Source organism: Microcebus murinus, chromosome 5 (assembly GCF_040939455.1).
Source record: "Microcebus murinus isolate Inina chromosome 5, M.murinus_Inina_mat1.0, whole genome shotgun sequence".
NCBI lineage: Eukaryota > Metazoa > Chordata > Mammalia > Primates > Cheirogaleidae > Microcebus > Microcebus murinus.
Genome location: NC_134108.1, coordinates 59,513,216 through 59,526,332, shown reverse-complemented (window position 1 = coordinate 59,526,332; position 13,117 = coordinate 59,513,216). Strand labels below are relative to the sequence as shown.

The window sequence follows — 13,117 nt, the reverse complement described above, 5'->3', positions numbered from 1 at the left end:
TAAGTTTTTTGTCCCACAATATTATAAATATCATGAACATGTATTTAAACATATTTGATGTTTTAATCCACTGCATTCATTATTCTTGCTTATGCTCAAATTTTCTCATTCTTTGGGTAATACAAGTTCCTTTGTGTTGGCTCCTGTGTCCTTTTGACATGACTCTAGTTTACTTTGATACTTTCCCTGCTTCCTGGCATGACAATATACTCCAGATTCATCTTGTACACATTCTGCCTCAGAACTGGATTCGCTCCAACTATCCTAACATTATGCTTCAGAGAAAGGTATTTTTCTCATTTTTTAATAAGCTCCATTATACATAAATCCAAGCTTACTATTTACTTATAAATCTTCCATTACCATTTTCTATCTTGATTGAGGGATTCACTATTTACCTACCCCAAAACTCAAACATTGCAAACCTCCTCTCCATACACAAGTAACTAAATCTTTTCAATCTACCTTTTAAATTTTTATCTTCTACATTCATCCTCTCCTTTCTATAATAAATCCACTGTCCCTATTTTACTTCTCAGCTGTAGTATTATTTGCTCATACAACCACAGTGAACTACTAACACATCTGTACCCAATGTATTTATACCATTTTCAGAAAAAACACATACCTAAGTCATATCCTTGCTTTCTATAAAAAATAAATCAGAATTTAAACTCACATTATGTTCAACCCTTCATACTCTAGCCCCAGACTACTTTTTCTATTTTTCTTATCTCCTGTCTTGCCCTACAGTCATCCAAGGCCTATCATTCAGAACCATTAACAAGGTAGAAACAGACCGTGCTTTTTCACATGTCCAAGCATTTGTCCATATTGTTCCTTCTATCTGGATGTTCTTTTTCTTCTGTACTTGGAAAATTCTACTCATTCTCAAAGCCGAGATAAAAAATTATGATCTCATGAAGTCTTGCACAAGTCCATACAATGGATAATATACACAACCTCATCCGGCATTCCATGATATTATAACTTTTTTCCCACAGTATATGTGTACATATCTACTTGCCTACATGCTACTGAAGTGCCAAGATTGTATCTTACTCAAGACAGCAGTGCCTGTTCAATGTATCACAAGCAATCAGTAATGATTAGAAAACATTTATAAATGAGGATTAAAAAATATCTTTCTGCTACAATTTTTGCCACTTTGGTTACACTCACTTTGAAGAGAAAAAGTATATCAAATGCTGTCTCCTTTATCTCAAAGCTCTACAAACAGTATTTGTTAAAGATAAAACCATTCATGAGCTATTCCAATCTACTCTGAACAAAAATTAACTTTTTAAGAAAAATTCATAACGATTCATAATTAAACCATAAAAATTCCTAAAATATGTACAAAGTTTTCAAATTCCTAGAACAAATCCATATTCTATTTACTCACCAGGTTCTTACTGTAATATTCCCATAAAATTGTGACAACTGCAATGTTTGGTTCCCAAAAATCACAAAGTGTCAAACAACAGTGAAGATACATTCGTAATTGTTCTTCTAGTATACCCTCCTAAAAAATAAAGTGATGAGGGAGTAAATAGGCTCTCACAACATAAATATTATCACTTGATATTGCACTGTTTAACCTGCAGCTAAAAAGAATATTAATATATATCACTATATCAAACCCATTCTCATCTTCAGACCACAAGGCCTAAATTAACATAAGGTATGCTACCAAAAACTCATTTTAGAGATTAACACATTCAGATAATGGAAATTACATAACTCAATTTGACTTTTTAATTCAATTATTTAAAAATCACAATAGGTGTTTTATAATTATGTTGGAAACCTAGAAATCAGAGATAAAACCCAAATCAGAAAGAAGTGGCAAAATGATAATTAAGATATACACAAGTGGTTTGGTCATACTTAAGTACTTGGTCAAATACTTTCACAGGTTATAAGAGTTGTTCTTTTAAAAACCAGAGGATTGGCAGAGTATATATATTTTAACCTTTTAGGTGATGGTAGGAGAATCAAGTGGGGAAAAAAGTAGACATTTTTGTTGTTGTTGAAACAAAGTCTTACCCTGTCACCCAGGCTAGGGTGCAGTGGCATCATCATAGCTCACTACAACCTAAAACTCCTGGGCTCATGCGATGCTCCTACCTCAGCCTCCTGAGAAGCTGGGCTGATAGGTGTGCGCCACTACACCCGCTAGTTTTTTTTTATTTTTAGTGGAAATGGGGTCTCACTCTTGCACAGGCTGGTCTCGAACTCCAGAGCTCAAGCAACCCTCCCGCCTCAGCCTCCCAGAATGCTAGCATTACAGGTGTAAGCCACCTTGCCCGGCCAAAAGTAGATATATATATTTTTAAATGACACATCCCTGAATTCCAATCATTCAATTATATTTAAAGCTTACTACATACTAGGCATACTGTTCCAAGGTACTAGGTATACGGCAATTAATAAGTCAGACATAGTACATGCACTTTTCCTCCCCCTGCTTTGGGGAGGAAAGAAAAAGAGGATACTGACACAAACAAGATAAATTCAAAGTTATAATTTCTGTGAAAAACAAAACAAAATACAACAAAGCAGGGTAATGTGGCTGAGTAACTGGTAGAATATGGGCATTATTATTATATCAGGTACTTTTATAATACCTTTTAAATTCCTTTCCAAATGGAAAGGCCTTTTTGAGTTGTCGCCTTTGCACTAAATGATTGAATGAAAAAGAGACAAACATTTAGAGACTTGGAAGGAAAACATTCAAGGCACAGAAAGCAAGTGAAAAGTTCTTGAATTATCAGTAAGCTTGGTATTGTAAGATAATGGCAGAGACAGGGAGATACTGTATCTCATCTGAGGTTTATTGGTTTTGGTAAAAAGTTTGGATTTTATTTTAAATATGTTGGGAAGCTACTGAAAGAAGGTAAGCACAGACATGATATAATATGATTGTTTCAAACATAATTGCTCTGGATCGTGCATGGAGAACGAATACAGGGGAAAAGAAATGGCAGCAGGGGGAGCAGGTAAGAGGCAATTGTGTATTGTAAGACTGAGATAAGCAGACAACTTTAAAGGTAGGTTTGGAAAAAGTGGCAATTGGATTTGTTGATTAATTACATTAAAGTATAAAAGAAAGATGTTAATTAAGAAGAACTCCCAGATATTGACTTAAGAAAATGGGTTGATGGTACTATTCCCTGAAATGGCAAAGACTATGAGAAGAACATGGGGAGAGTGCCCAGGGCAATCATGCAAAGATAGTAAGTAGACAATTTGACATATAGGTCTAGAGTTCAGGGAAATAGTCGGAGTTGTTGATAGAAATCTGAGTGTTTTCTAAAACCTATTAATGTGAGCTAAGAGGCTAGATAAGAACACCCAAAGAAAGAATATAGATGAAAAAAGAGAAAAGGATCCAGAACTGAGAGCCCTTTGCTATTCCAACAGTTATATACTGAGCAAATGGAGAAGAGCCTATAAGCAAAAACAAGTGGCTAATTAAGCAGGAAAAACAAAACAAAACAAAACAAGCATCCTGGAAGCCAAGATAAGTATTTCAGAAAAGGACAGTAGTGAACAGGATTGAATGTTGCCATCAGATTAAAATAAGAAGAAGTAGAACCCTTGGAGATAACCATATAGAAGACATTGATGGCCTTGCAAGAGCAGTTTGGAGCATGGCAAAGACAGAAGCTCTACTATGGATGGCTGAGGAAATAATAGAAAGTGAGGAAGTAGAGACAAAATCCTTGAACAGGTAATAAGAGGTAAGATCTAGTGCACAGGGAAAGGAATTAGCTCTTGATAGAAACAGTGACACTTCTAACATAAAAGAAAAGCAGTCTGAGAGGTGGAGTACAAAGTAGACATGCTGGGAAATTTGAAGGTGTAAAGATAGAGCAGTACTCACCTAACTGGTTCTATTCCCTCAGTGATTTATGAGGAAAGGCTGTTATTGTGTTGAATTGTGTGAAAAAGAGAAGTTCTAAAATAAGTCATTTTGGAGAGAAGAAAAGCAAACATTCTGGAGCTGACTGCCATTTGAGACTGAAGATCAAGAATTTAAAGTCAGACAAGTTAGTAAGAATGAATGTATGATTTTCACCTGCAAGATTCAGTTGTGGGTGGGGGGCAAGAAAGGAGGTATAGGCTTTTTCAGGTTTAAAACAGGTAAGGGTTATGGAATTAATGTTTGTGATGGCATAATTATTATAATGAGTTGTGTAATCTATGATGTTTAAGGAAGAAAGTGAGGATATGGAAGAGGACAGAAAAATGAAAAGGTCAATCAATGGTGATGGGCAGAATGAAAATGAAAAGAAAAATGAAAAACTAGAAGTAACCATGGAAGGAGATAGGTGGGGTAAGTAAATGGAAATCTAATTAGAAGTGAGGATATTAAGAAAGTGAGAGGGCAAGTCAGTTATGCATAATAATGTTGGGGTCACTAACAAAAGTAGTATACAGGTATAGAAGAAAACAGTGACCTTGGTACCAAACTTTTCAATGAATGAGCGTGACTGGAAGAAACATGGATAAAGAAGATTTTTTTTTTTTTGCAAGGTCTTAATTCCTTTAATTTTTCATCCTTTAAAGTACACTTTGGCCAGGCACAGTGACTTACACCTGTAATTTCAGCTACTCAGAAGGCTAAGGTGGGAGGATCGCTTGAGGCCATGAGTTTGATCACAGTAGTAAGCTATGATTCATGCCACTGCACTCCAGCCTGGGCGGCACAGCAAGATCTCATCTCTAAAAAAATGTAAATAAACAAAATAAAATAATATACACTTCGAACTATAAGACCTCTGGTCCTAACTCCGACACTAGACAGTGGCCTTTATTTATGCTCCCACAGCATACTAAGCATACCTATATCATAGGTTAAATTTAATGTTTACCTGCCTTCAATTGTCTAAGAGCTCTCTGAGGGTGGGATAATGCCCCCAGAACCTAGCATAATGACTGTTTCACCAAAGACTCTCAACAAATGATTCATGAACATAACTGAGATCTGGGTTCTGGTGCCTCTTCTGACCAAGTAGTAGTATGGCTTCAGGAATGACATTTAGATTCTTGAATGGACAATTAAACTCATTTAACCAAAGAAGGTAAGGTTCTGTAAATCACTAACCTCTGATTTTATTATGAAAATGTTAAACTAAATCTAGGTTCATATTGATTCCTATGGCACAGTATTTAATTGAAATAAAGCATACTAATTTTTTTGTTTGCAAGGTAAAAAAGTGGTCATTTTAGGTTATCAAAGTTCGCTTTGAAGGGTTTTATTTGGTATCTGAAATTCATTTTGCTATGTAAAATCCATGAAGAAATGTGAAAGGATTAATACCAACCATGTGTCAGGCATCATGTGACATGCTGTACATGTTAATTCATGTATGTCTCATACTATCTCAGTTTTATTATTTTATAGAAAAGAAGGTTGAGATTTAGAACTTAGAAATAGCTGATCCAAGCCCACTTGGTTAGGCACTAAGGTTTATGACTCCAAATCCTCTGTTATAGGTACTATTCTATGCCACCTTCCAAAAAACAAGAGGAAAAAGAAATGAACATTTAGTGGACAACAGATGTGGTCAAGATTGCTTAGTGACCAGACCAAGATTTGAATAAAAGTCTTTGTGAGGCAAGAACCCATGCTCTTTGCACTGTACCCAATCATGAGAAAATTATTTTCCTTTATTTTTTTGAAGGAAAGGAAATGAATTTCCCCTCATTTCTTTCCTAGGGGCTGCAAATAAAAAGAAAAGAAATGGCTTAGAAAATACCATTCTCTAGAGTTCTGGCAGGATAGGTTATCCTATCAGTTGAGTATGACTTAGAAAACACATGGTTTTTAGTCTGTAGTCAATTACAGATAGCATTTGTTATATATTCTACATTTTCATGTTTTATATATTCAACTGTTGCTTTATTTTGAACCACTTTAATGTTTTTCTTAAAAATTCACTTTTAAAGATGTACATATGCACATCAATTTAATTAGGAGAGAAAGGACTTGTCTATCCCTCAAGTCTAGAAAGCTAAAAAAATACATAGCAGTCAGGAGTAGAGAGACAGCAAACATCCTAGCTCAAATTCATAATAAAAAGATAGAGTGGAAGACATAGTGGGAAGGAATATCTGAAAACACTTCAGTATATTAATTTCTTACATCTTCTCATCACACTTACTTGAGAAGAAAACAACAAAAACACTATGGAAAATGGAGATGCTGTCCACAAGTATGACCAAAACAAGTCTAGAAATGAAAATGCATTACTAGACAAACACATAATGGCAAAGAAATGTTAAAATAGAAATACTGAAGGTAAGTAGTTTTATTAAGAATCTTAGAAAGTTAAATGCTTTGAGGCATTACATAGTGGAATCAAACATACATGAAGGCTCAAATCCTGGCTGTTAATACCTAAGCTAGCTGTGTGAACCTAGACAAGTTCATCAACCCCTCTGGGCCTCAGCCTCATAAGGTGTAAAATGGAAACTAGAATATTATCACTGTATAAGATTGTGACAGCATTAAGTGAAGGAATGTACATTAAGTGTTAAGTATGGTGCTTGCACAAGGACAGGTATCATTTTGTTATATGCAGGAAAGAAACGTACTTTTTTAGACAATGCTGATTCTTTTGATGGTCAAATAGCAAAAGCAACAGGTTCACAGTATTGTTCCTTAAGCTGATGCATTTCAATTTTGTGAGTTTTAAGCTCAAACCCCACCTAAGCATAGAGATTTGATTAAAGACATGTAAATCCATGCCCTCTGATTAAAGATTGTTTAATAAGCCAGAAGGCCTGTGAGCCTCTTTTCCACACAGCCTTAAACCTGCCTGGCTCAAAGAGTGCTACTCATCTCCTGCATTTTTCAGAAGCCCTTATGGGCTCTCAAGGTATCTCATTTCAGCTCTGTGTGTGCGCACGCGTGTGTGTGAGAGAGAGGGAGTGCCTGAGACAGAATGAGCTATTTAATGCATATTCCATCAAATTATATTAAATTAATATGCTTACTCCTAATCTCTACATTAGTCCTTTTTTAAAGAATGTCTTCTTATCTTTAATTTAAAAGATCAATGTAGGCATATTAAATTTGGGCATATTGCATAGGCCAAATCTTTTATTAAACTAATAATAAAAACATTTGCTCTTTTAGCTTAGTTATTATATAGAGATGGCAATTTAACAATTGGTTATAATATATACAATTTAACTGGTGCATTTCTTTATGCGTAACTAACCTACCTATCAGAAACCATCCGAAGAATAAAATTTATTTGCAAGCCAAATGATAACTGTTATTTTAGGACTGAATAAATAGAATTGGACTTCAATGTCCCAGCCTAGATCCTTCGGCTCAAGAAACACTACACTTTTTAATTAATAATTAGAAGATTACTATTCTACATTATTCAGATCTAATCACATTCTGAGTTGTTTCTAGCCTTGGACTCTCCAAATGAAAGTATATTTGACAAATAAAATCTTCTTTTAGGCTTATTTTTTAAATACCCTTCCATGACCTTTATAAAACTAGAAAATTATTTCTATAACCTCAGAAAATAATGAGGCCTTTAAAAAGCAGGGGAGGGAGGGAGGTAGTGAAGGAAGACATTCCAACTAAACAAAGTCTTCTCTCAAAAAAAATCAGTTTATTTCATTTAAAATCAAAATTATAGGGAGTCAAATTCCAAAGGTAAAAAAGTAACAATTTTTAAGAAACTAAAAGTGTTTAACAATTTTCAATCTCTTAGTAAAAAAGCAAACTTTTCTTTGGAATAGAGATAATGACAAATTTTCCCTTCTGTTATCCCTGACCAGGATGGAGATATATATTGATATACATTTATCCATTCAAACCTTTAGATTCTTCTAAGAAATACTCTGTAACTTAAAACTTAGCTGAACAAACCACAAATACATACTCTATTAGAGTTGAAAGTTTAAAAATTATTATATACAACAGAAACAGAGGTCTAGAAGAAGGAAATTTAAAGGACACAAGCAGTTACAACTTAATTTGGAAATTAAAGTCCAGATGCAGGAACTGTCAACAGAAAAAAACCCACAAAGAACATTATCCAGACTTTACTGAAATTCTTTGTAGTTTTAACCAAGCTATGCTAAGGTATTAAGACTGGATTAATAACTGATGCAAATGACAGTAACCACTGTAAAATATATCTTATCATTTCACAACCACTTTTTAGTGATTCTCTACATTCTTGAAATAAATATACATAGAAATTTTTTGAGTTACTAAATCGGTGTGTTCTCAAAAAGAGTGAAGGAGACCAATTAAAATGATACTGGACAGAAATGAAATATAAATAAACAAAAACTTTTACAGTGGCTGGAGGAAAGATTCTAAAAGGATAATAGAGCTTTTGCTTCTGGTACAATTTTCACACACAGAATTCACTGGCATTCTAAGCTAGAATTCTTAGTCCATAATTAGAAGATTCATTTTGTAACTAATGTATTTATGTTTTACCTAAAAAAGTCAGAGTTAATGCAAATAATAGGTATTTATTCCTCTTCAAATTTTAAAAAAATATTTCTTAACAGAAAAGTACTTATTTCCCAAATTAAGAAATATTCTTTGCTATAATTTTCTGTAGACTCTTACATAAATAACTTACATTGCAAAACTTTACAGGGCTATAGCACAACATATTTAAAGATGTGATGAATAGTATATTTAAAACTGTTTTAAAAGGAGGTCAAGTCTGACCTCTGGGCCATGAAGCACTACATTAACAACTCTGCAGAAAGAAAAATGATAAGGTATAAAATGAGTGCTCAGAAACTAGGACCTTATCAGTTAGAATATGATTCAAGCCTGTAAGACAAATTGCTCAGCAAGGCAAGTCACCTTCCTGCTGTGATGAGGATATAGCTGAATTTCCAGTGCCACTGACTATCTCCCTCATCATGTCTCCTAGTTTGATATCATACAGTCAAGGAATGGCTTATAGTTCTCAAGCATCTACTATTTATATTGAATACATTTTGTCAAAGTCACCAAGTAGGATAATTATCTTTGTCCTTTAACTGACAGCTCAGTGTTAAAAATAAAAATCTTTAATGGATAGTCACTAAAAGGAGCTACTGTGAGTTGACCCTTCAGAGAACGATTTTATCACAAGTTTATTAATAAAGTTTGTTAAATTATTTTAACAATTTATTTGGTTTTATAAATAAAATTTGTAACATAAAAATTTAGCAAAGTCCACAAATCATCTCACTTTGATTGCATACCTGAATACTGATGGACTTTTTCAGCAGTTCTTCTACAAAGCTCCAATTTGATTCCATTTGTCTCTAGAAAGGCAGAAAATATTGTTGCATCAAAATTATTGCTCTTGATTATGAATATATTTAAAGCTATGGTATAGCAAATTAAGTGTGAAGTGTATTTTCTTTATCATCAAGCATCACTGAAATTTTTTGAATTTCTAATATTACTTTGCCAAAGAGTTGATGGACTTAATGGAAAAAAATTTACAACTATTCCAATTCAATATAAACTTATCAGAGAAGTTGTACTAAACACTGGTGCTTCTATAAGATTATAAATATTTTAATATTTAATTTCTGCTGTCAGATATAATTTAACCTTTATATATCTAAATGTATTTTTTTAGAGTTTTTTATGCTGAGTGTTCTCTATTCACCACTTTACTCACTAGAGAGTGTTTCCTTCATCTTATGCATAACAGCCCCAAGACCATCTACTTTGGTAAATAAAAGTAACTAAAAATCTTATATAGAAAATTTAAAACTTTGCACGATGCTTCCTCATTTAGCCAACGGCCAACTATCTGCCAATCTCAACTCTCTAGAAAACTCTCCACAGTAAGGAAGAAAGCTAAAAAGAACTTTCACCAAGGCTAGGCACTAAAAACAATTCCATTTTTCCAACAGGAAAGACTGGAATATGTTCTTACAAGATACTCGGTTCACTTAATACTCAGTTCTTAAAGGTCTGGATATGTGGATACTGGCCATAACCAGAAGCAAAGCACGTACAAGAGGAAGCAAGTAATGACTAGTTTTTAATATAAAAAAATGTGCAAAAAATTATCATAATACTCCAAAAAGCAAAACCAGAGGTCTTAAAAAGGGCAAAGACCCTAATCATATCCTATTATGAATGAATATGATGTTCATAAGGATGAACTCAAATGACCAATAAAGGATTAAAGCATATTCAATATTTTCATGATTTTAAATGGCTGGGCACTCTTTATGTAAGACACTAACTGTACTAAATCACTAAATAAATATCTCCTTAATAATGATACTTAGTGGCTATGGTTGTTAGCCTCTAACATGGCACTTTTCTCGTGATATTCATGCTTTATGTAATCCCTTCCCACTGTGTACCAGGGTTGGTCTGTCACTGATAGACTATCAATGCCAATATGAGTGACAGTATGTCACGTCTAAGATTAAGTTACAAGACACTGAAGCTTCCATCTTGACAACACTCTCTTCTGTTGACTTGATCTGGGAAAAGCCATGTTGAGAACAGCCCTTATGATGAGTACCGAAAGCATTCTGCCAACATAAGTAAGATTGAAAGCAAATCCTCCAGCCTCAGTTAAATCTTCAGAGACTGAAACCCTGGCTGACAGCTTGACTGCAACCTCACAAGATCCTAAGCCAGACCACCCAGCACAGCTGACCTGAATGCCTAACTCTCAGAAACTAAGAGTATAAGATAATAAATTTTTGTCTTAAGCTGCTACATTTTTGTTACATAGCAAGAGATTACTAATACAATGACTTACATTTAGTAAAAGAATTATCGACTTTTTGAAATACATTTATATAAATGAAGTGAATGCAAAAAAAAATTTATCAAGAGAGAATGCAGCCGGGCGCGGTGGCTCACGCCTGTAATCCTAGCACTCTGGGAGTCTGAGGCGGGCGGATTGCTTGAGGTCAGGAGTTCGAAACCAGCCTGAGCAAGAGCGAGACCTCGTCTCTACTATAAATAGGAAGAAATTAATTGGCCAACTAATATATATATAAAATTAGCCGGGCATGGTGGCGCATGCCTGTAGTCCCAGCTACTCGGGAGGCTGAGGCAGCAGGATTGCTTGAGCCCAGGAGTTTGAGGTTGCTGTGAGCTAGGCTGACGCCACGGCACTCACTCTAGCCTGGGCAACAAGCGAGACTCTGTCTCAAAAAAAAAAAAAAAAAAAAAAAAGAGAGAGAATGCAGAGTAAAGAATGTGGGCTTGCCTAAAGAGATCTGGCCTTTGGTCTTAGTTTCTTGGGAGGTAATCTCTGGGCCTGATAGAAGCATTTTTGTTTGCTTGGGGGCCTATGGTCACACTGAATAATCTAACAATGTTAGAGCAAAGGTTGGTTGCACCTATGCAGTCTTAGAGCAGTGTCTTGTCATGCTCAAAAGATCAATAATGTGACTTAGGCTGGAGACTTTGGGTCAGTTGACCTGGAGACTGAAATCAGTCATGTGGGTAATCAACAGTTCATGCCCATATAATGGAGATCCAACAAAAACTATGGACACTGAGGCTTTGGTGAGCACCCTTGGTTTGCAACAGGCCCTGTATACTTCCACACAATGATGCCAGGAGACTAACATATCCTGACTCCATGGGAAAAGAACAGAAGATCTACATTTGGTACTTCTCCTAGACTCTGGCCTATGTGCTTTGTCTCTTGGCCGATTTTGATCTATATCCTTTCCCTGTAAGAAACCATAACCATAAATATAATGGCTTTCAGTGAGTTCTATGTGTCCTAACAAATGATCAAACCTGAGGATAATTTTGGGAATCCCCCAGCTTGCAATTGGTGTCAGAAGTGAAGGCAGTCCCTACCCTGGCAGTTAGCCCTAAAATCCGCCCCCCAATCAAAACAATCATTTTGTTCTATCAATACTATATGTACATTGTGTTAGGCCCTTTATTTATAACTTCTACACAAAAATGTTTCCCATTTCACAGAAAACACAAAAGGTCATATATGTACAAGTCAGAGAATGGATTCAAATCTAAGTTGCTCTGGCACCAAAGCTAGTATGCCTTCTACTATACCATGTATCAGTAACTAATTTTTTTTCCCTTAGGTTTTTCCCCAGATATCAGCAATTCATTTTTACATCATTCTTTTTAAGAAAATGTCATTACTAGTGGCAAATAATGAGGAACATGACAGGGTTGAAGTAATTTAAGTTTTAGCTTTACAAATGGACAGTGTTAATGAGTATATTTCAATTGTTCTTTTCTATCAAGGTATTTGAAATACAAGAATTACAGAAAAATAGTGTAATTCTCACCTAAATAATTTCAACTAAATGGATCAGCATTGTGGCTATAATCTAAAACAAAAATCATAATTCAAAGGAAAAAATGGCAACTCTATCATGCCCAAATCAAATGTAAGAGAATATGTATTAGAAGTACAGATTTTTCTCCAACAAAACCATTTAACCTTGTGCAGCTACAGCATTTTTTTCCACATACCAAATTACACCATTGTAACCTCTTTTCTACTTACCAAGTTAATTCTGCTAAAAGAAAGGAGGTAAGAAGTCATCAGTTTGGGGCTACATTTTATACTTCTTATCCCACCATTAAAACTAAGATACATATTTAAGCTTTAGCATAGGTTGTATCTCCACCAGAAATATAAAATAGATCCTCTACACTCCACTTCCAGCAGAATAGGTAGCCTGGTGCAACTCTCATGTTAAGGTTACATTTCACACCTTTATGTGGTTACTATTTCAGACTTCTCAAAGATGAGCATCAGCTAGGCTGACTGATTGCACTATGTTCTGGGCAGGGAAAGCACTGTTAAAACTGACCCCTGCAATGCCCAAAAGTAATTTTTCTCTTTAAATTGTATGCAGTTTTAAAATTGATGACTGACATTGTGAGAGAATAACACACTCTCATCTAGGTTGAGAGAAACGCATTAAACAGAAATATATGAAAATCTAAAGCCTCTAACATAAGAAGTGAGATACCAAATTTTTCTTATAGGCCTATACTAAGAAATTGGCTATATTTGTGATTTAAATCTACTATAGCAAAACTTCAAGTTTCAGAAACTTTTAAAATAAAAAATAACTAACCATATCT

At 34.7% G+C, this 13,117-nt stretch overlaps 1 protein-coding gene across 1 annotated transcript in view; it reads right to left on the bottom strand.

The window, feature by feature from the left end:
- The window catches only part of MMS22L (MMS22 like, DNA repair protein), a 130,201-nt gene that overhangs the window by 90,231 nt on the left and 26,853 nt on the right, over positions 1–13,117 (bottom strand). The window contains exons 11-12 of the mRNA XM_012769428.2: positions 9,256–9,318; positions 1,406–1,525 (exon numbers count right to left, since the gene is read on the bottom strand). Of these exons, the coding sequence (XP_012624882.2) occupies positions 1,406–1,525; positions 9,256–9,318 (183 nt within the window). The remainder of the gene's footprint in view (positions 1–1,405; positions 1,526–9,255; positions 9,319–13,117) is intronic.